The sequence below is a fragment of the Zalophus californianus genome, chromosome 10 (genome assembly GCF_009762305.2).
Source record: "Zalophus californianus isolate mZalCal1 chromosome 10, mZalCal1.pri.v2, whole genome shotgun sequence".
NCBI classification, from domain to species: domain Eukaryota; kingdom Metazoa; phylum Chordata; class Mammalia; order Carnivora; family Otariidae; genus Zalophus; species Zalophus californianus.
Window position 1 is genome coordinate 111981895 of NC_045604.1, and position 23988 is coordinate 112005882.

A 23988-nucleotide genomic window follows, 5' to 3' on the forward strand; every position below is an offset into this window, starting at 1 on the left:
CTACCGGAGGTCCCATCTGGGGACATTTTGTAATGTAGAGCATATGAACCATATTACTTCCCCAAATCTGAAAATTTCTGAATTCCAGAATACATCTATCTAGTCCAGATGGTTTCAAGGTAAGGGATTGCAATACCCATGAAGTAGTGAAGAGGTAAAACATGAAATTTGAAACAAGCTGGCCAAAAGTTAATTTACTCCTTAAAAACTAGGAGATATTCGCTCTTGTGTGTGAGGGGCTGAAGTAAAGGATATTTGTGTCGTCATTGTTTGCAATAGCAAAACACTGGAAATATGCCAAATGGCTATTGATAGGGTCAAACAGATTGTTGCACATTTATTCAGTGGAATGCTATATAAAAAATTGTATTTTTACAAATATGGGCCCTTATACCACATACAAAAATTAGCTCCAAATGGATTACAGACCTAACCCTAAGACTAGACAATAAAACTCTTAGAAGAAAATTAGGGGAAAACTTCATGATACTGGACTTGGCAGTGACTTCTTGAATAGGACACTGATAGCACAGGCAGCCAAAGCAAGAACAGACCAAGAGAACTATATCAAACTTAAAAACCTTTGTGCATTGGAGGACATAACAGAACGAGAAAACAACCGATGGAATGGGAGAAAATGTTTGCAAGTCACATATCTGATGAGTTCATATCCAGAATATATTTTTAAAAAACTACAACTCAACAACAAAATCACCCTATTAAAAAATAGACAAAAGGATTCAAATGGATCTTTCATACAAAAATGGCCAACACTACATGAAAAGATGCTCAACATCAGTAATCATCAAAGAAATAATAAAACCGTAATGAGACATCACCTCACACCCATTAAGATGGCTACTATCAAAAACCCAGGAGTTAACAGGTGTTGGTGAGGACTGGGGGAATTTGGAACGCTTATACCCTCACTGTGGGTGCGATTGTAGAAACAGCCCAACTGCAATGGGAAAGAGCATCGAGGTTCACCAAAGGTACGTAAGGTAGATTCATAAAGCCAGAGAGTGGAAGAGCGGTCCTGGGGGCCTGGGGGGCGAGCATGGCAGGGAGCTGTTGTTGGTAGTGAAGAGTTTTAGATTTTCACAATGAAAACATTCTGGAGATCTGTTTCACGACTATGTGAATAGACTTAACACTCCTGAACTGTACACTTAAATACAGTTAAGATGGTTTATTTTATGTGTTTTCACCACAATTCTAAAAAAAAAAAAAAAGTAGATGTGTGTGTGTGGTAATATGCAACATACAAGATATGTTGCTGGGGATAAACACCGGATGCAGACCTCCCTGCTTGTAAGTGGTGATTTTCTTCACCTTTAACTGAATATTTGAGTCATGAAATCCAGAAGTGAGTTCTTGAGTTTAGAGAGTACCCACTATTCATTCCCGGCCCATTCATTCATTCAACAAAGTCTTCTTGTTTTGACTTTTGCCATCAGCCTGGCAAAATTAATGTTACTTTCCCCAAAAGTGATTATAAATGTCAAGGGTGAAAATTTTGGGAAAACTTAATTGGGGCCCCAGGGGTTGGGCTTCGTTTCCCTTTAGGAAGGATCCCCATTTTTTTCAGGATACAGATTGTTCCTTTGTCACCACACAAAATGCAGTAGCCCTACATCAACACTTCCTGCACTCAGCCTGGACAGAAGCATTTTAAATACTGAATGCTTCCTTAAATCTCCAGGGCCTCCATTCACTAAGAGGATTGGGCAAAGCAAGTCCAGCTGTAATTAATCTCTGCATTCCCGTCAGGATTCATTGGCACGTGCTGTGAGAAATGAGAGGTACTTCAGATGCTGCCTGGTAACCAGCTGAGGCGAAAAAACCAGCTCCCCTCAGGCTTGCAGAGGAGCCAAGAGATGCTGACACATTCATGTGCAGCCCCAGCTCGGAGGGTGGACCCTGGCTTTGATTAAACTAGCTGATAGGCTCTGCGTTAGAAATGTTTTGGGTTTCTTTCCCTCAACTAAGAATATTAGAGTTGAAGTCTTATACATTTTTTGTGAACTTTTTTTAAAGTTACAATTTTAGCAAAATATTTGAATGAGAGGAAATTCTTTAGCATTAAGTCAAGTAAAAGCATGATTGTGGATCCCTAAACTATGGTAGAGAAAGTAACTAATTGATATGTTAGAAACAAAGTACAACCTGATACCCAGTGGCAACAGAGAGAAGCCTGAAATCTAAATAAAGGCGGAGCTCCGTGGTTTGGAGGATTCCGATAATCGACGGAATGAACTTCATACAGAATCTCAACTGTGATCGGGTCAGCAGATCTCCAGGAATGTCAGATGCACATCTCAATAATAAACCGGTGAAGAGGCCAGTGCAGCAGCCTTGGGAGACTTCTAGAAAAGGCACAGAGACCTTTGCAGCAGAGCTCTGGACTCCTCCTACAGCATCTTTATGCAACAGTTAAATACACGACCGGCAGACACGATTTGCTGGAAGTCCCTAAGGCAGCCCTTCTGCAGACACGGCACCGTCTTCATTTCGATGAGAGAATTTCTTGAAACAGACTGGGTAGGCATTGACTTGGCTGGCTTTTTGAAGTAATTGTTAGCCACCTTCCTCCGACAGCATTCACGCTTCATGCTTCGTGTTCTCACAAGTACAAAAGATCTCCGGTTATATTTCTTTTAACTCTTTGAGATCATTTTGAACTTACAGAAAAGTCACAAGAGGTATTCTGAGAACTGCCCTCTGCCTCACCGGCTGCAGAATGGCTCCCTCCCTCCTCTCTCTCCCTCCCTCCCTCCCTCCCTCTCCCCTTCCCCCCCCCCTCGCTCTCCCCTTCCCCCCTCCCTCCCTTCCTCCCTCCCTCCCCCACCTTCTTTCTCATACAGTTTTTTTCTGAATGCTTTTTTTTTTTCTTAATCTTTGCCATCTCTCTACCTCAAAGTTGTAAGACACATGTCCTGACATAGTTCCCATCAGGTGCCAAAATGGTTTTAGTGAATTATAAAGGTAATGATTTTGCCCCCTTTTTTCACAAGGACACATTGTAAAAAGGGCTTTTTCCCCCATCATATTTAAAAGAAGGCACAGTAAATAAATAAATGACGGTAAATAAATGTGAGAAGAATGCATAAAACACAGCCCGCCAGGCTCCTGGGCCGCGTGTGCCCGCACCTGTCCTGCAGGAGGAGAGTTGCCTCCTGTGCAGACACTCTTTAGGGACGTGAGTGCTGTCAGAGAGGATGCACTTTGGGAAGGAATCCCCAGACTAGCAGCTATACCAAACCAAAAGACCTGGCTTCTGCCTTTCTCTTTTAGGGGATTCTATGAGGCCAAAACTGTATGCGCACAGGGAGAGCTGCAGAGTGTAGCCATGCTCCCAGGACCCACTGTGCCTGCGGCCCACTTCCCGGGCTGGGCACAGCCCTTCGAGGGGAATAGGCAGAAGCCTGTCACTCCGCGTAGGGTTACTAACTTGAGATCCTTTTCATTGACATTCAGGGTCAGTTTAAGTTCCTGCTGCTGTTTTGTTAAATACCGGTGGTTTAATAAAGATGAAAACAGCCCCATAGCCAACTTTATAATTGGAGCTTTACCTGCCACGAAAATTTTGAGCTTCTGAAATAGTTCTCAGACCTGAACTACTTAGGAGTTATTAAATGGAGATGATTAATTCTCAGTATGAGCAAAACAGAGGCATTCTTGAGTTAATAACTTGGTTTTATGGAAACTTTTTTTCTTTTTAGGCAGCTTTTTCTAAGTGTATTATTGAGTAACTTTTAGCAGATTTAACTACCATGAGTTGTAGGACATTTCCCTCACCCAGTCAGGTCCCTCGCGCCTGTGTCCTCATAACCCCAGCCCAGAGCCCTACGCAGCCTCCTGTCCACCCTGCCTCTGTCGATTTTCTGGATATTTCATATGAATGGAGTCATGCAGTATTTGGCCTTCAGTGTCCGGCTTCCTTCCTTCCTTCTGCATGGTGTGTTTGAGGTTCCTTCCTGCTGCAGCCTGGGTCGGTGCTTCCTTATTTTCATCACTGACTAGTATTCCATGATGTGGATAAACCACGTTTTATCTCTTCACCCATGTGTGATGGACATGTGAGCTGTTTTCCATTCTCTGGCTGCTAAGAAGGATGCCGTTATGAACATTCTTAGGTTTTTAAAAAAAAATCTGTATTAAAGGTGCCTCCAAGAGAGATGAAGTTTTGCTCTTCGGAGGTGATTTTTACAGTAAGAATTCAGGATCTCTTGAGGGTGAGTTTGATCCTTTTAGTGAAAGAAAGGAGTGAGTTAGCCTTCCCAAGTAAACTCAGCGGAGCGTGAGGGTCAGGATCGAACAGTGAGTTTTCCCCTTACCCCGTCATTAATGTTCCTTTCAGCCTCAGCTGAGGCTGATCACCAGAACTGCTTTTCTGGTTTGGGGGGTGTGGGGATTTTTTTTTTTTTATATAAATCTATACTTTGTCTTCTCCATGAATGTTCTGTGTTTATAAAGAACATCGTTCACTAATTTCAGTGCAGAATGTGATAAAATACTGTGTCTTCCCTGAGCTTTACGAAGCAAGATTTTGTGAAATAACCCTACAATTCACTCCTTTATTTACTGAGTTTAAAAACATTTTTCGTAAATATCAAGCAAAATTCTCCATTTGAGGTGGAAAACATGTTGCTTTGAGAAGCAATTTATTGACACCTTTCAAATGTCCCCTTTGTCCAGAAGGTTCCTGCTGCTCAGGCTGTGGGTGGCTTGTGTTTCCTTTGGCTCTGTTCCTGGACAAATCCCTGATGTTGTTCTAAGGAGGTACCCCAAAAGTAGCCTGAATTGGGGTTTATGCACATTTGTGGGCGTTCCGTGAGAGCATACTCCGGTAAGGTGGCACTTTGCTCGTGAGGTCCAAATTCTCATTTGCCTCTGGCTGGTGTTTTTTTTTTTTTTTTTTGAGAGTGTGTGTGAGAGGGAGAGAGGGAGTTGCAGATTCCCCGCTGAGCAGGGAGCCCCATGCAGGACTCCATCCCGGGACCCTGAGATGATCATGACCGGAGCCGAAGGCAGATGCTTAACCCACTGAGCCACCCAGGCGCCCCTAGCTGGTGCTGATCCTTAAAGGCAGAAAGTGGACTGGATGTTTATTTCACATCCAATTTTCCACTGCAGAGGGGGGAAAAAAAGGGGGAATTGATCAGGACCTTTAGTTAGTGACTGAGGTCTAATCTCCAAATTGCTGAGCAGATCTGTTCCACAAAAGTAATTACGTAAACTTTCTTTTGCCTTGACCTGAACGTTGCTTTTACAGGTGGTTTTGACAGGCGCATCTTGTACTGAACTGTCTCCCTTAGTGACAAACCAGAACCTAAATAAAGATGATTTTGCTCATTTTGTTTTGTAAGGTAATCTTTTCTAGGGTAGAGAGGTTCACTAATGTGTTTTTTTTTTTAGGTTAATTAAGAGCAGTTAGTGAAGGTTCCTGATGTTTAAGTACCCAGGCATGATCTGATAGTTCACACAATAACCAGTAGGTGCCTGCTTCCAGAATCTTCTTTATGATGCGTTATCTAGAAAATGTAAATCTTTGCGTGGCTCTCTCCAGGTATTTTGGACCTTGGAATAATTCTTTTTTGTTTTGAGCTAGCTTTAGATCATAGGACTATGCAGAGTCAAAAAACGTTTGTGCACACGTATGGGAGCTTCATCCCCCTCGGCAGAACTGCCCTGTTGTCGGGGTGAGGGAGTTCGGGGAGCTTTTTCTGACCAAGTGTTTACTCAGACAGCTGGCGCAGCCAAAGGAAGAAACCCTTTGTGGGCTACCTGTGCCGGAGCTATGAGCGTCGTCCGCCAGATGAAGCACGTAAACTTTGCCGAGTACACGCCAATATTTGCACCACAAGACACTGTCTGTCTGGGTCTCCCTCAGCTCCCCCCACATGCTGTGGGGCATCGGGTTCTCCTGTGAGTCACCTTTGGCGTTTATACTTCTCTGTGTGCTTCCTTGGGCTTTTGTGGTGGGGAAGGGGTCTCATGAATCCTGCGGACTTTGTCAGCAGAGAAGTTTTCAGTGATTCTGGAAGGAGAGAGGACTTCAGAGTATTTGCGCAGGGGTGGGTGCTGAGTCAGTGGTCCTGCGGTCCCAGAGCACCGGAACCCTCAGCCTTCAGCCCTGGTGGTGAGGACATAAAGCACAAGGGCTCTTTATGAGGAGCCGGACACTGGCTCAGAGGCCGGAGCGTCTGGGGCATCCCTGCCTCTGGCCTCCTGCCCCTGGCTCCCTCCCCTCCCGGCCAGCCACAGCTCTGGTTGGTTCCACGAGCAGAGCTGGCCTTTTGCTCCAGAGAGCCAGGCTGGAGCATTGCAGATGAGTCAGTTTTTGGCAGAGGGAAGGCTACTTTGAGCACTTCTCTTTCCCTTTTGTTCAGCCCGAGGTGGGGGAGGATAAGGCTGGGTAAACATCCCACTGAAGAGCACCCTGACCCCTTGGCTTTGGCTCTCCTCCACTGTCAAGGGGGAAGCGGTTGGCTTCAAAGCCCTGCCCCGTCTAGATGGTTTATCCTCTCATTGTCTTGCCGTTCTGAGCTCTGTCTTCCTGACAGGTCATATGACGGATGACATTACTGTCCTCATTCGATTTTTTAATTTAATTTTTCGGAAGCACGTTCGGACTTAACTCTTAAATACGGAGCTTGGCGTGTGGTCCTTGGTGGTCAGTTACACTGCTCGCACGTTACACACTCTGCACGTGGGCTGCTTATGACCTTGACCTTTGGGGCTGAGCAGCTGTTTCAGCCTTGGGCAACTGAACTTCTAAGCTTTGGTTTCTCCGAGTAGGAAAATGGAAATGACTAGACTGTGTTTGGATTAAATGAGATAATGCCTGTCAGGTGCCTGGCCCCAAGGAGCTGCTGGTGGTGCCGTTATCGGGCTGAGCGAGTGGTGTGGTGACGTAGCCACGTACCCCATCAGCCATCTTTCATACCTTGAGGGTCTGTGCAGCATCTCCTAGCCCGGCACCTGCTAGACCCTTGTAACTCCTCCTAGAGAGGAAACCCATGTCAACCTCCTCAACCCCAGAGTCAGAGCTTTTGTTGTTTAGAGTCAGTATTTTTGGCATGTCTTATTTCAGAGATTTCTCTGCTGTCAAATTTTTTGCTGGGGACTGACGGGAGAGGTGGTCATTGTGGAGGAATGAGGATGAGGCTGTGGTGTTTGTGGTGTTTGTGAAGGGTCATTTGCAGGCCCTGCTCACAGCTAGACTGCTGGGCAGCTGGACTGGCTGCGTTGTTCTTAGGCTCTGGCACTGGTTGGTACTACCAATGGGACAATGTGGCTGGGAGCCGAAATCAAAGTTGTGATCTAAAGAGCTGTTTGGCACTAAGCACAACCGAAAGTACGAAGGCAACATTTTTAGTTGCTTTTGGTTCACGTTTTTTTTTTTTTTTAGATTTTTTTATTTATTTATTCATGAGAGGCAGAGACAGAGAGAGAGAGAGAGAGAGAGAGAGGCAGAGGGAGAAGCAGGCTTCCCACTGAGCAGGGAGCCCGATGCGGGACTCGATCCCAGGACCCCGGGATCATGACCTGAGCCGAAGGCAGACGCTTAACCATCTGAGCCACCCAGGCGCCCTGGTTCACATTTTTATTACAGCAGTGCCGATCATCTTTCTGTTTCCCAGTAGCCCATTTTGGCAACTATTCATGAGATTGTTTTGTTTTGTTAGCAAATTCAAGTATATGTGAAAGAAGGACCAAGAGTTGCCAAATTGTACATCAAGTGAAAATATATTTGAGTTTAGGGTGGAGGGGCTGGTTTTGGAAGCACGTACGCTGTGAAGTGGGGGTTGTTTCTATCTTAGAGATGACATAGATTAGCTAACAGTGGTTCTGGAGGGTGATGAAGTCAGTTCCAGTGGCTACAGAAGATCCCTTTCAGTTTCCTCTTTCAAAAAGCATGGAGTCCAGATCACATCTGGTTAATAATGTTTACTGGGGGGCCTGGCCAGCTCAGTGTGTGGAGCCAGCAACTCTTGGTCTGGGGGTTGTGAGTTCAGGCCCTGTGTTGGGTGTAGAGATTGCTTAAAAAAAAAATGTTTCCTGGGTTTTCTTTACTCTTCTTTTCCCTCTGTAACTTCTCAAATTCTGTCTCCACATCAGCCATCCTTGGAACCGTGTGTGTCTTGTAGCTCCCATTGGAGCCTCTGTCCCATGTGCCTCTGTCCCGGCCTGGAGAAAGGTCTGGGTCGGGGTTCTGGTTCTGAGTGATGGGGGGGCGCAGCAGGCTGGGACGTGAACCTCCCGTGAACTCCCATGCAGACCGGGTTTTCTTCCATGAGCCTGAGTCGTAAAGGACTCCGCGGCCGAGGTCCAGGTGGCAGAGGAAATGGATCGGGGTTTGTGAGGTGCGCATTGTATGGTGGCTCCGTTTAGATTTTCTTGTTTCGGGCCCAAAACAGGCTGGCCCCAAGTGAGTCACTGAGTGTGAGGATTGACCAGGCCACCCTTGTCCCGACCGAGGAGGACAGAATGCACTGGGGTGAGGGAGAGTCCAGGCAGAAGAGTGCCACCCCCACCCCCCAAAACTGTTGTGTGGGGGGGTCCCTGTCCTCCCGGGACCGGGCTGCTCTTCTTCGTCAGGCCCCTTGATGCATCCAGCGAAGCAAGCGTCTGGGGCCTCTGGAAAGCGGTGCTGCTGGGGTGACCCCACCAGCAGAGGATGTCCCTGGAGGGAAGACTGGAAGTGGTGGGAGCTAAACTTAGCTCCCTGGATGAGCTGCCTGCAGAAGGAGGGGAGAGGGACATGGGGGCGGGGTGGGAGGCTTAAAGGGACAGCCACAGGCTTTCCAAGGGGTTCTCGTGGGAATCGCGGGCTGTGTGATGGCTGCCCAGGGGACCTGCACGGGTTCTGGGAGGAGGCGTCCTGAGAGCTCAGCTGGCCCTGCGTCCTCGGGGGGCCTCTGTCCCGGGGGCCCTGCGTCCTGGGGTTTGGGATAAAGAACACCCCGTGCCCCGAGGGGAGGAGAACCTTGGTGTCGTCCAGATGGCTGGAAGGGCACTGCAGACTCTGGTGTGCTTGCCCTCGTGTCTGGGAAGGGGCAGCAGGATTGGTGACTCGGATCGGCCCATGACCAGTGATGGGCCCACCCGGTGTTCCAGGGCTGGTCAAACCTTTGGGAGAAGATGAGGCATGGACTCACAAAGGCAGCACTGCTTAGAAACAGGCCTAGGTAATTGGTTTGCTAAAAGTGATCTCTCCCGTACTTGGAAGTCCTAAATAATTCCCAATGACTACCTTTTTAATCCTCTGTCAACGTTTCCATTTCTTCCCCGAGGCAGAGGACGGAGCGGGCAGCGGGTCAGGAGCACACTCTGCCTCGCTCAGCGCCTCTTTCCTTGTTCACCTCTTACTTCCTCAACCTTGAAGTGCCAGGTGCTTGTCTAGTCTGTTTAGCACTTTTTAAATGGAGTATTTATGTTGCTATTGTGTTCATAGTCCCGTGACAGCCTGGTGGCAGGAGAAGGGGCGGGTGGGAAGCAAGCAGCCTCCACCGGGGGATCTGGGAAAAGTGCTACAGGACAGCCCCAGTGAGATGTTCACAGTCTCCTGAGAGCCGGCTTGAAGGGAGACGCCGGCCCCAGGGTGGTTCCGGGACGCCCTTCACTACGTTTCTCTCTCTCTCTCCCCCTCCCCCCTCCTTTTTTAAAATTGTAAAATGTGTAAGTATTTCTCCTATCCTGTATGAATACAGAAGAGGGTCTGAAAACATATACACAGTTTAAATATAATAAGCCAAATGTCTGTAGCTGCCGCTCAGATGAAGAACATTGGTGGTAATTTACTGTCCACCGTGCGCTCTCTTGCCATTGAATACACCGCCGTACCCGCCATAACTGTTGCTCAGATTTGGGCTCGTCATTCCTTTTATCTGTATATTTACCACCGAAGTATCCCTAAGCAGTACTAAGGAACCTTATAACTGGCCTGGTTTTAACCCCTCTGTGCCTCAGCTTTATCATCTGTAAAATGGGAATAACAGTAATACCTTCCACAAGCATTGTTTTGAGGATTGAGTTAGTAAGTGTATAGCACTTAGATCAGCACCGGGCACATAGTCAGCACTTTATGTGTATTAAGCTACTGTAATTATTGTTAGGTTTAGTTTTGCCAGTTTTTAAGCATCATGTAAATCAAGAATAGTGTAATTATTTTACTGTGACTTGGATTTTTTCATTCACCATAATATTTTGAGATTCACCATAATATGTTGATGCTCATGGTAATAGTTCCCTCTTGTTCATTCTCCTGTGCTGTTCTAGAAGATGCTGCCAGTTAGTATCCATTGAACTTGGGGTGCACTTTGGGTTTTTCCAGCTTTGGCTTTGATGATCCTGCCGCTGGGAGCATTCTGGTGCACATATGGAGGTCTCTAGGGCAGTGGTTCTCAGAGTGTGGTCTGGTGGTCCTGAGACCTTGTCAGGAGCTCCTCAAGACCAATACAACTTTCAGAATAATACTGAGTTATCCTGTGTCTTTTTCACTCTCATTCACTCAGGAGTGGCCAGTGGACTTTTCCAGAAACCACATGGCATGTGACAATGTCATCACTCTGATGGCTAACTAGACTTATGCTTGTCTGTTCCAGTATTTTTAAAATCTGTCAGGTTCTAATTTCTAATACGGTAAATAGTGATAGATTGGGAGATACTGCGTTTGGGGGAGGGGTTTCCTTTGTTTGACTTGAGTAAGTCAGTAAAAGTGCAGGGGCTTTCCATAAAGAACCTGAAGAAACGAGATTCTGACTCATCCCCTTTGTTTTGAGTTAACAAATGACTAATGCCTAAGCAAGAGATTTTTAGACACTCACTAGGTTTTAGAGCTTCTGTCTTTGGAATCAGGAGGCTCCATTATAAGGAGGAGGGTAAATCATTCCTTACTGCCGTTCCAGTGTGGGGGCAAGTTTCTCTAGATCGATCCTAGACACCAAACACAAGTCAGCAACCCACCGAGTTATCTGAGGAAATAACGTCTAAGCTAGCACTAGAAGAAGACTGCTTTGAAAAAAAGCCATGTCTTCGTTCACCCACAAGCATTCGGTACCAAAGTGCCAAGACACCTGGTAAGCTAAGGACGTACAAGTGAAGGTGACCCTTTCTTTCCTAGTCCCGTTGCCAGGTACCTAATTGTTACGATGTAGCCAGGTAAAACCACCACACGGATGCACGGGCTCACAGTGCACGCGGGTCAGGAGTCCTGGTGCCTGGAGTTCACTGGGTCCGCTCTCGCAATCTCTAGGCTGAGATGAAGGGGTCCGTGGGGCTGTGATCTCACCGATGGCCTTTTCCAGCTCTCCTGTCATTGGCAGAACTCATTTCCTTGCAGCTGTGTGACAGCGCCGTTCTGTGTCATCGGCCGGTAGCTGCTCTGGTCTCCCAGGCGCAGCCCTGGGTTCCGTGCCACGGGGCCCCTCCGCTCACAGCTTGGTGCCTCTTGGAAAAGGCTCGCCTGCTTAGATCACGCCGACCCAGGATCATCTCCCTGGCTCAGCTCCGAGTAGCCCAGTCCGGGAGTGCTGCCGCCTGCTCTCCACGGGCTCTGCCCCTGCTCAAGGGAGAGATTGTACATGGGCACAAGTGGTTGAGGCGCATCTGACCCTTCTGCCTGCACAGGCGTCTTTTCCTAACCCAGCAGTGCAAAGATTTTCACCTATGTGGGGTTTTTTGTTTTTTTTTTTTTTGAAGTCTGTAGTTTTAATTGTTGTTTTTACATTTAGGTCTGTGAACACAGTTTGAGTTAATTTTCGTCTCATCATTTTCATCTATAATGATATAGATAAGGATCTGTGTTCCTTTTTCTGCCCCATACAGATCACCAGTCTTTCTAGCACCATTTTTTGAAACGATGTTCCTTTCCCCCACTCGAGTTGCCTTGGCAACTGTCAAAACCCACTTGGCGTCTGCAGGGGGTCCTGTTCCCAGACTCTCGTTTCTGCTCGGTTGTCTGAACGCCTTGCCTTTCGCCAGAGTCCCACTCTGACCCCCACTTCATAGAAGAGTCTTGAGATCAGGCATTGTAAAGACATGGTCCCTTTCATAAAATTAAGTTACTCTAGGTCACTTTTTAAAAATATGTTTTTAAAATGAGCTTGTCATTTTCTGCCAAAAAAAAAAGCCTGCTGGGATTTTAATTGGCATTGTACCGAGTCTCTAGATCAATTTGGGAAGAACTGGCATCTTAACAATATTGAGGCTTCTGAAATTCATGAACAGGGCACATCTCTCCAGTCACTTAGGTCTTGAATTTTTTGCGCCAGTCTTCTACAGTTTCCAAAGAAGAGGTTTTTAACCTTTTTTAAAAAATCCATTTTAGCTCCTGCAATAAGGCAGCAAATATAAGAAAGGAAACCTGGGGCACACATATCCAAAAAGTTCCTATTGGCAGATGATATAGAAAATGCCAAGGAACCACCCAAAAAGTCACAGAACTAGTTAAGTCAATTCAGCAAGGCTACAGGATACATGTAAAAAGTGAACGTTATTTCTGTATGCTAGCAACAAGCACATGGAAATGGAAATTTAAAACGCCAATACCATTAACAAGTGCTCAAAAAAAGGGGAAATGCTTTGATGTAAATTTAGCAAAACACATACGGGACTTGTAGGATTAAAAATGACAGGACACTCATTAAAGAAATCAGAAGATCTGAACAGATGGAGAAGATGGATCATACTCCTGGATTAGGAGACTCACCAGAGGGACAGTGTCTGTTCTCCCCACATTCATATACAGATTTCTGTTCCTACTAAAATCTCAGCCAGACTGTCTGTAAATATAAATATGATTATTCCAAAATTTGTATGGAGAGGCACGAGCGTAGTGGTATGTGGTAATCCCCACAGTGGTATTGGCAGAGAGAGGGGCACATGGGTCAGCAGAACAGACCCAAAGCTAGCGCCATGCCAAGTATGCCCAACCGATTTTGGCACAGGTGCAGAAGCAGTCCAACAAAGGAAGGCTAGCCTCTCACGGGTGGTGCTGGAGCAGATGGATATCCATAGACCAAAAAAGAGAGGAAAAGAACCATGACTAAATCTCAGGATCTTAGGCGCGACGTAGACTGGAGCATAGACTTAAATGTAAAATAGAAAGTTTTGAGAACATAGTAGCAACTCTGGGACCTGAGGCTGGGTGAAGTATTCTTAGATATGACCCCGAATGCAAAACCCGTAAGAGAAAAAAATCATTTTTGAAAAAAAGTCAATTTTGATTTTTTCAAAATGACAACTTTTGCTCTGCAAAAAGACCCCCTTAAAAGACTACAGACAGAAAATATTTGCCAACCACACATCCAACCAAGGACCCTTCTTTAGAATACATAAAGAGTTCTTGAAACTCAACAATAATAAAACAATCCAACTAGAAAGTGGGCAAAAGATATCAAGAGATCTCCCCCAAGAGGATGTGCACATGGCAAATAAGCATGTGGAAAGATGCTCAGCATCACCAGCCACTGGGACATTGCAGACTAGGGGAAATGCAAAACCATGCTGAGGTACATAATAGAAGTCAGAAAAGCAACATAGCCATACCAAACAAAGGTGGTGAGGATGTGGAGAAACCAGGTCTCTCCCACGTTGCTGGCGGGGATGTAAGATGGTGCAGCTGTCCTGGTTGACAGCCTGGGATTTTCTTCTAAACCCTAAATATGTACTTAACTATGTGACCCAGCCATCTCCTAAGCACTTATCCCAGAGAAATGGAAACTCTGTCCACACAGCACCCATACATGACTGTTGACGGCAGCTTTACTTGTAATAGCCACAGCCACAGCGTCTCCAAATGGGTGAAAGGTGGAAGAAGCCACAGTGCATCCCTGTCATTGGAGACTACTCAGCAGTAAAAAGGAACAAACTGTTGATACACACAACTGGTTGGATCTCAAGGCATTTCTGCTGACTGAAAAAGCCAGTTTCAAAAGGTCACTTGCTGTATGATTCCATTTAAGGTACATTCTAGAAAAGGTGACACTACACAGACAGCAATCGGATCAGTGACTGACTAAAGAGTGGCAGTGACGTTAGCGGCTGCCAGGGGTTAGGGGCGGCAGGAAGGAGGGTGGGTGACTGTAGGGATGTCTGGGGGGAGCTCTCCGTGCTCACAGATCACATCTCTCCCTCGGTTGTGGAAGGGACGGTAGTTAAACAAATTTACAGATGTGATGAAGTGGGTAGAGCTGAACACACACATTGTACCCACGTCAGTTCCCTAGTTTTGATATGGTACTGTACTAACATGAGATGTAATCATCGAGGGAAATGGGGGGATGTGCACAGACCTCTACTATCTTTACAACCTTCTGTGCATCTATAATTATGTCAAACTACAAAATCTGTAGCAAAACAAAACAAAAAAAACTGTTCCTAAATATATTGTGTTCCTTAGTGCTAAGTGGAATTGCTTTTTTTCAAATTTTATATTCCAGTTGTTTACTTCCTAGATTACCTGTTTATTACAAAGGATATTAAAGGATACAAATGAACAGCTAGACAAAGAGATACACAGGGCAATGCCATTCCAGAAGGGTCCTGAGCATAGGAGCTTTTGTCCTTTTGGAGTTTGGGGTGCACCACCCCCCAAAAATGGAAACATTTTTGTTGAGCAACCTAGAAGCTCTCCAAATCCTATACTTTAGAGATTTTTATGGAGGCTTCATTATATAGGCATGATTGATTAATCATTGTCCATTGGTGATTGATTCAACTTCCAGCCTCTCACCCCTCCCCAGTGGTCAGGGGTGGGGCTGAAAGTTCCAACCTTCTAATCATGGTTGGTTCCTCTGGGGACCAGCCCCTATCCTTGAGAGCTTTCCAAAAGTCACCTCATTAACGTAAACACAGGTGAGGTTGAAAGGGGTTTGTTATGAATTATAAAAGATACCTTTATCTCTTTATCATTTAGGAAAATCCCAAGGCTTTTAGGAGCCCTGCCTGCCAGGGGATGAAGACCAAATATGCATTTCTTACCATAAATCGCAATACCACAACTTGCTGAGGTTTTGTGAAGAATACTGTGTCTGTACAAGAAGGCTTTGATCTGGAGTTTTGCTTTCTGGTCTGGTATCAGGGTTGTGCTGGCCTCATAAAAGGCATTAGCAGGTATTCTTCCTCTTTGGTTTTCTTTAAAAGTTTGCATAAGATTAGTGTTACCTCTTTGAGTGTTTGATAGAATTCACCAATGAAACCACTGGGCCTCGGGTTTTCTTTTTGGGAACATTTTTTATAACAAATTCATGTTTTATTTTTTTTAACATTCATGTTTTTTAAAAGTAAACATAGGTCTATTCAGGTTTCACTGTTGGTAAATTGAAATCTTTAAAGAGTTTTGTCCATTTCATTGAAGAAATCCAGTTCGTTAGCATGAAGTTATTCATAACGTTCTCTTAATATCTCTGTCATGTCTGTAGGGTCCGTAGTGTAATTCCTCTTTCATTGCCGGTGCTAGTGATTCCCCTTGTTCTTACTGGATTACTCTGGCTAGTATGTTACACATTTTGTTGGCCTTTTTGAAGAGCCAACTTTTGGCCCCATTAATTTTTTTCATTGTGCATCCATCCATTTCCTATTTCAGTGATATGTGGTCTTTTTTATTTCCTTCCTTCTACTCCCCTTGGGTTTTCTTTGCTCTTCCCTTTTAGGCTTTTTGAGAAAGAAACTTCAGTGATTTTGGATCATTTTTCTTTTCTAACATAAATATTTTTTATTTTAATTGCAGTATAGTTAACATACAGTTTTATATTAGTTTTAGGTGTACAGTGTAGTGATTCACTTTATAGATCACTAAATTTAGAGGTACAGATTTCTCCCCTAAATAATACATTAATTACATCTGAAAGTATTTTTTTTTTTAAGATTTTATTTGTTTATTTGAGAGAGCACAGGGGTATGGACAGAGGGAGAGAGAGAATCCTCAAGTAGACTCCCCCCTGAGCACAGAGCCCGATGCAGGGCTCTATCACAGGACCCTGAGATAATGATCTGAGCCGAAGTCAGACACTTAGCCTACTGAGCCACCCAGGCCCCCCCCCAAATATTTTCTAATGTATTTTGTGATTTCTTCTTGGTTTCCATGTGCTTCATGGAAGAAGTTTCCCTCTCCCTGCTTGCATTTCCCATCTGTTCTTGAATGTTGTGCACTTTTTCCACTAGAACCCTTAGCATATAAATCATAATTATTTTAAATTCCTAGTCTGTTAATTGCAAAACCTCTGCCATACCAGAGTCTGGCTCCGATGCTTGCTTCATCTCTTCAGGCTGTGATTTTTGCCTTTTAGCGGGCACTGTCATTTTCTGGTGAAAGTCAGGCATAATGTATCAGTTGCTGGCTCCAGCCGCGTTTTCTGTCCCCAGTAAGCTGTAAGTCTCTGTATTCACCTGCCTCTCCAAGGTGGGGGGGCAGTGGTTTGCCCTGTAACATCAAATCTGGGACGAATCTAAGAAGGGTTCTTGGTTTTCAGCTTCCTCAGCTTTTGTCTTGTTGTGAGGACTGGAGTGACAACTTGGAGGTTCTTTACATGTGGGATCAGAAAGGTGGGATTCTGCAGTGGAAACCTTTAGGAACTCGCTAAGCCCTCTCCCTTCCCACCCCTACTCCCAGCCTCCCTCACCCTCTGATGTCGGTGCTTTCTTATCTGGAGGAAGATAATGTCTAAAATCATGCTCTGGAATTTCTTTCTAGCTCATTTTCTGTGGTGGTCCCTGTGATAGAAATGGAGAATCTAAATCTGTGGTTGTCAGGCGCCTGGGTGGCTCAGTTGGTTGGGCGACTGCCTTCGGCTCAGGTCATGATCCTGGAGTCCCGGGATCGAGTCCCGCATCGGGCTCCCTGCTCAGCGGGGGGTCTCCTTCTCCCTCTGACCTTCCCCCCCCCCATGCTCTCTCTCTCATTCTCTCTCTCAAATAAATAAAATCTTAAATAAATAAATCTGTGATTGTCAAGGCTGAGTCTATAATTCATACAACTAACCTTGCAGAACTGTTTCAGGGATGAGCCTAGCAGCTCTTCATACACGCGCAGAGTTCCTCATGTACGGACAGCGCCGCCTTAAACCCAGACAAGACCCCAGTGAAATGCCGCTTCACATGTACGAGCGTGGCCGCAGGCTAGCGAGGGTCGGGGGGGTGGGAAGCCTTCTCACCTTTGCTGGTGTAGATGCGACTGGGGGTGGTTGCCGTGGAACACAGTGTGGTGGTTCCTCAAAAAATTAAACCTAGAATTGCCATATGACACAGAAATTCCACTACTAGGTGGAATATATGCCCAAAAGGATTGAAAACGGGTGTTCAAATGAAAACTTCTGTGTGAATGTTCCTAGCCGTAGCCAAGTGCTGGAGGCCGTCCGGATGCCCGCCCACTGGGCAGTGGGTGAACACGACGGTGCGCCTGTGCAGGGGGTATTCAGCTAGAGAACGGGGGCACTCACAGCTGCTGCGTCATGGGTGAGCTGTGAGCGAGGGGTGCCAAGCAGAACAAGCAGAGTACCTGCTGCCTTCAGGGGTGACAACAGCGTCTTCAAACAAGGTAGAGCTGGCGGTTGCATATCACCGCGAAGACGCTACATGCCACTGTGTTGTAGACACTTGCTTTTCAGGATTTTATTTTTTTAGGTTTTATTGATTTCAGTAATCTCTACACCCAGTGTGGGGCTCGAACCCACAACCCCGAGATTGAGTCGCTCCACTGACTGAGCCAGCCAGGCACCCTATATACACCTTTAAATCGTTAATTTTATGTTATGTGAATTTGACCTCAGTTGGAGAAAAGAAAAATCCCAGATGAGAGAGGCCTGGCACTTTAAAGCGCTCACGGTGGACCTTTTCCTGGGGTCTTAATCACGGTTGGGAAGGAGCAGCTGTCCCCGGGAACTGGGGTGGGGGACGTCACAAGCACAGGGACACCCCGTAAGACAAGGACTGCCAGCGTGAGCCAGCCTCAGGCCAGCTCCCTCCACACCTGCACGTTCGGGGGCAGAAGTGCTCGGCCGCCGGGGGCCTGGGCTCTGCCCCCACTTGACACGCTGTTAGGTTCACTTGTTGCAGTTTGGTTTCCATTTTGAGGGGTTGATATTTTAAATAAATTTTGTTTTTAACTATGCAAGATATCTGCATGGTTCCAAAGTCAGAATGCATTCTGAGACGTCTAGCTTCTGCCCGTGTGTCTCCTCCCCCGTCCTTCTCTCCCCTGTACTTCATCATTTTTATCTGTCACTGGTTTATCATTCTGTGTCTCCTGTCTTAAATATACGCAAATAGCGACTGCTTTAATTCCCCACCGCTTCTTACACAGGGAGACTCTGTCATGCCCCTGGCTTCTTTCACGTACCCGTGTGTCAGCCATCCGCTCTCCACACCGCCTCTGACCCCCCACGTGAAGATGACATGCTTTGTCCAGCCGGCCTTCCGTCTGTAGACACTTGGGTTCTTCCCGGGCTTTTGATATTGTAGAGGTGCTACAGTGAATCTTGTACCTAATATTTTAGGATTACAAATTAGCAACAATTTATAGGCACCCAGATTAAAATTTGAGAATCTCTATGTCTATGGTGTATATTAATATGATGCTTTATCTTTTTCCAGAATACTTTCACAGCTGTGATATCATTTACTCTCACAAGACCCCAGTGAAATGTCATAGGTATTGGCAAAGCCTGAATCCAAGTGAAGGGTTTCCTGTGGGGAGTTACATAATTTTTTTTAAGTATTTGTAGTTCTCTATTCAAACACTGGTTAGCATCTCTATAAAGCCAAAGTTATGTCTTAAATATGATATTTGTAAGTAATGAAAATCTGACCTTTGGAATACTTTGTTGTTGTTTCTAATATACAGTTTTAAAATTTGTCTTCGTAATATGTTTAAACGAGTGAAGTAAACTTCTGAGTCCTCTAGCTCACCATTGACAAGCCCTGTGTCTCCGTCCCATGTGACTAACCCCATTTTAGAATACCAATATCAACCTCACTGGGTCCAGGAACTATAGGAACAGCTCATGTGTGCAGAGATAGGATTTCAAACTGAAAAGGCACTGGCCCCAAGTGCAGGTTCCTGTTTCTCTTTGTAACCGCCGTCCCTGCACACCCGTCAGCCCGCGGCACTGGCAGGAAGTACCAGGAACTGAACCGAGGGTGTGGGAGAACGGGTCTCATCGCTGGCAGGAAAACGGGTGTGACCAGTCAACCTGGAATATTGATCCTTTTTTTTTTTCTTAAGATTTTTATTTTTATTTATTTGACAGAGAGAGACACAGCGAGAGAGGGAACATAAGCAGGGCGAGTGGGAGAGGGAGAAGCAGGCTTCCCACTGAGCAGGGAGCCCGATGCGGGGCTTGATCCCAGGACCCCGGGATCATGACCTGAGCCGAAGGCAGACGCTTGCTTAATGACTGAGCCACCCAGGCGCCCCTGGAGGATTGATCTTGACGGCCTGGTCTTATGCGGTGTTGAAAGAGCCGAGTCTATTCAGTTGCGGTCTTGAATTAGCTGCATGAGGTGCATGAGGTCAGCCGATGTCCACTGACAGGGCTGGTTCATAATGCAGGGACCGCCAGCACATGGACGGACGGGTGTGCAGGGGTGTGTCTGGTGATGGGGACAGAAGCTTCAAAGCAGCAGCGAGCCCGCTATGTGTGATTTGTCTGCAGCAGGTGTGGGTGATAGGTGCTCCCAGGGAAGATGTCATGAAGAATAGAGTCCATTTGCCTAAAAGCTCATTGTCTTTATGGGTGTGATATGTCCAGGCCCTGCCTACTGTCTTCCAGCCACATTTGCCTGTCTGTGGCACAACTGCAAGCACCCCAAAAAGACCCGCTGCTGCTTGAAACTGATCAGCCCCCCTTCTCCACCACCAGCACCCCCCACACTCGTCCAGCTGCTGGTAATAAAAATGCACATTTCTTGGGAATTGGGTCAGGAAAGCAGTCTGATGTCAAGCCTGTGCCTAGTAGCCTCTGAGCACATCCTAACAAATTTTTGTCTCGTCTACTCCATGGATCCATGGTATTATTAAAGAAGTGACTTAGATTTTCTGACCAAGGAGGGTTATAAAAAGCCCATTTCTCATGTACTCTTTCTCGTCAGACCATGAGACTGCAGTGGCCATCAAGAGGACCCCGGGACTGTGTGGCCACACGTGATCCTCTTTTTGTAAAGGTGCCATCTTTGTCTGTTTGGTCTGCCGATAAACATACCTAACCTGTGATTGTGAGAAATATTCTGGAAGCTGGAAAGCCCAAGGTCAAGGTGCCCGCAGACTCGGGGTGTGGTGAGAGCCCCCTCCTGGTTCATGGATGGTGTCTTCTTGCTGTGTCCTCACGAGATTGGAGGCGGGGCCAGAGCTCTGGGGTCTCTTTTATTAGGGCGCTGACCCTGTTCACGAGGGCTCCACCCTGCAAAGCCCTGATGCCATGGCCCTGGGGCCTAGGTTTCAGCACATGATGGGGGCGGGTGGCACAGTCTGCAGCGGGTGCTAAGTGGTTCATTCTGTGGTGGCTCCTTAGTTCCTGCCACTTGCCATTTCTCCCAAGACATGACTCCTTTCCCCAGTGTTGGAAATCTGTCAGAATTTAAACCTGGACGTTGTAAGGAACTGGTGCTCTGGGAACCGTGAAGCCCGTGCAAATGATCGTTCCGTAGACTGCATGTCGAATCCGATGGCATACCCCTCAGTCCCTGGCGGTAAACCACAGCATCCAAACCATGGTTCCCACTCAGCCTGGAGGGGCCACGGAGTGTGGAGCTCAGTGACTCCTTGCTGGTCCAAACGAGCTGATTCTCCTCTTTCCTCCTTGCCTTGACGGGAGAGCTCTGTGGACAGACAGTCCCAGGGCAGCTACCGCAGGGACCCACAAGTTAGTGCCAAGAAGAGGCAGGCCTGGCATGAGACTGGGCTCCCCCTCCTCGTGCACCAGCCCCCCCCAAGCATGCACGCAGTGGCAGAGAGCCCCAGATAAATCTTGTACCTCTGAAGGAGTGAAAGGGTGCTAACATTTGGAGAGCAGGTGGGGTGACCCTGACTTCAGGCTCACTAGGGATCTTTCCATTCAAACTGGGACATAACAGCTTTCTCGCTTTTTTAATACTTAGCTCATCCTTCATTGTGTCCTCTGGGGCACTTTTCCTTTCACACCTGTACCGTTGGGGTGAGCACACATGTGTCAGTGTTTCCCCAGGAGAGTTGTCATGCTGTGGTGACGGGATGTTGGCCGGGGCATCGGCGTTGCCCTGACTTTTTGCCCAACCACACCAAACCCCGCTTTCTTTTCTCCCGGTGCCACCGCATGCCTCAGAGTGACCCAGGGTGGCCCAGGCTGTGAGGGGCTGCCACCAGCTGGCCTCCCGGTGCGCAGACACTGCCGGCATCCATCGGCTCTCCTTGCACCTCCAGAGTCCCCAAGTGGGAGGCAGGGGGGCTGAGAGAGACGTGGTTGTGGGGGAAGTCACGGATCAGGTGGGTTTCTCTGCGGCCCCTTCTTGGACCAGCTGCCTCACCCTGTGGAGATGGCTGTCCCCACACCCAAGCTGGTGTCCAAAGGGGACAGACACCGAAGGGTACAGCTGGCAGAGTGGCAGAGGCGGGGTGCCAGGGAGCGGGGTGTCCATCCTGGAGCCCCAGGTGCCATCTCTCCTGCTTGTGTGTCCCTAGAGCAGAGAGCAGACTGCACCCACCACACCCTGACGTTTGGGAGAACTGCATGTGCGAATCCTCCTCTGTGCTAGAGTGTGTGTGATGCGTGTTTCCATCCCCCTTAAAACTGCTGCCTTGTCAATCCTCCAAAAGGCTGGAGGGACGTAAAACGGGACATATGACTCCCATTGAAGCAAGCTGACTCCTTACTGTCTTCTTGGGGCCTGTTGGAGGCAGACTGGGGGAGAACTCCAGCGGTCAGGGCACTGCCCTTGCCATTTTCATCGGTTTCCTTTACTGTTCTATATAAAGTCACAGGCTTGAGCCGTAATCCCTCACCTTTCCGATGGTCTCCTCCATGACGGTCTAGGGTGTCAGCCTGCCGCCTGCACCCTTCTGTGTGAATGCAGGCGGACGTGGGCTTCCCTGGCGGGACTGTCCCCAGGCCCGCATAAGGGAGCCCGAGCCACCACGCGCCATCCGGTGGTGCCTGTGGGAAGCTGCGTCCTCCCTGTGTGCGGGGCGCGAGGACTCGTCTGCCTTCTGCTTCTTGAGGGAAAATTGCCGTAGCTGTGCGCTCACCCCTTCCTCTGTTCCGCTCCTTTCCATCAGTGTTTGAACACCCTCTAAACGCTTCTCCTCAAACGGGGCCCAGGGTGACCGTAAGGTGCACGTTCACTGGAGAACGGTCTCTGTATGGGCGTTCAGGGCAGAGAACGTCCAGGCAGTGATGGGCTCACTGTTCCACCGCAGGAATCCAAACTGAAGGTTCTCGTTCGAGGCTGCGAATCAGGTCGTACAGACGGGGGCAGCAGTGGAATGTTAGGCCCGTTTCCGGAAACTGGAAAGTATGTGGTCACAGGCCTGTCGTTGAAGATTTGCCCTCTCTAGAGACCACGTCCACAGTGCCCTGGGCCATCTCTGTCCAAGCAGGACTGCTCACAGGGCCCTAACGTAAGCTTCTGGCTCTGGAGCAGGCCAGTGTGCGTGTCTGGAAAGGAAGGGTTAGCCCGCAGCACCCTGCCCGTCACCAGACTCACCCAGGGTACTTTGAAAACACAGTCTGAATCTGAATTCTAGAGAAACTGCATTTAAAAATGTTTTCAACCGTGTTTTTAATTTTTGAAAATGCCTGTGTGCTCTTAGTCTCTTTGCCTTCCCATTTATACAGAGGGGAAACAACACTCATGTGATTCTGTTATCTCCTAGTGGCCAAATCAGGGTTCTCCACCAAAACTGAGTTGTGCGTGTTTTTCCTCTGTGACAGGGTGAATCGGTGAAGTACTTTCTGGATAACTTGGACCGGATCGGCCAACTGGTGAGTACAGACCCCACCCCCCGCCCCTGAGAACCGTGAGCCAGGGTTAGGAAGTGTGTGCGTGGAGGCCAGGGCGGCCCCCAGCCTGCAGGTGTGCGCACCATCCTTGGGCGCCCTGCGCCCCGCATCCAATGACTGTGGGCAGGGCTGTCATGTCTTGCCCTCACTCAGCTCCCGACTCTGGGTCAGTGTGGAGGGAATGTCCGTGCGTGGCGTGAGCATTCCCTCCTCCTCATGTTCTCGCTCGGACTACCGCAGAGGACACAGGGATTCTTTAGTGAACGGAGGATTTCCTTTAACGTTTTATTGATGGGAAACACACACACAAGGGCAAATCGTTGGATGAGCCCCCGGGCCGCCCCCCGCCAGGAGCACACGCATCCTCGCATCGTTCCACAGTAATGGGATCCTGCCCGCGACACCACTGTTGCTCCTAAGACATCCGCAGCATTCCTCCGTATCGACTGCCGTCCGGTCTACTCGGGGATCTGCCCGCGTGTCTCATGTCCGTGTTTTCCCGTGTGCGCTGCTTGTTTGGCAGTTGGAATCCACGCCCTCGTAAGGCCCGTCCTTCGCAGTTGGGCCATGTCACTCAGATGTCTTCTACTCTGTAGGCTTCTCCCCGTCTTTCCTTTTCTCCCCGTTTATGTGGTGAAGTAGCTGGATCGTTCCTGCAGGGGGGCCTCTCACGCGGGTTGCTGTCCCCCCCTGCAGTGTTAGCTCTCTGCCCCTGCTCCCGTGTGAGCAGGCTCTGGACCCAGAGGCCTCATCGTCCCTGTTTGGTTTCTGGCAGGGCCCCTGCCCACATGATTGTGCTCAGCGGTCGTGGAGGGTTTTAAACGGGCAGCACCATGGTTGCGGAAGACTTCCCAGAATGACGTATTACGTAGATTGCAGCCTAAACCTAACTAGCATCGCCAACCTAGATTAAATTAGTTCACAGTAAGGTTTGAGAAGGCGCATGCTCTAGAAGTCAGGAGAGGACAGAGGTGGCCATGGGCAGAAACAGACCCCGGGGTTCCAGCAACCT

The 23988-nt window shown here is 47.7% G+C and overlaps 1 protein-coding gene across 1 annotated transcript in view; it reads left to right on the forward strand.

Annotated features, from left to right (window-relative positions):
* Positions 1-23988, forward strand: part of GNA12 (G protein subunit alpha 12) — a 107929-nt gene that overhangs the window by 81033 nt on the left and 2908 nt on the right. The window contains exon 3 of the mRNA XM_027613100.2: positions 22908-22958. Coding sequence (XP_027468901.1) covers positions 22908-22958 — 51 coding nt within the window. The remainder of the gene's footprint in view (positions 1-22907; positions 22959-23988) is intronic.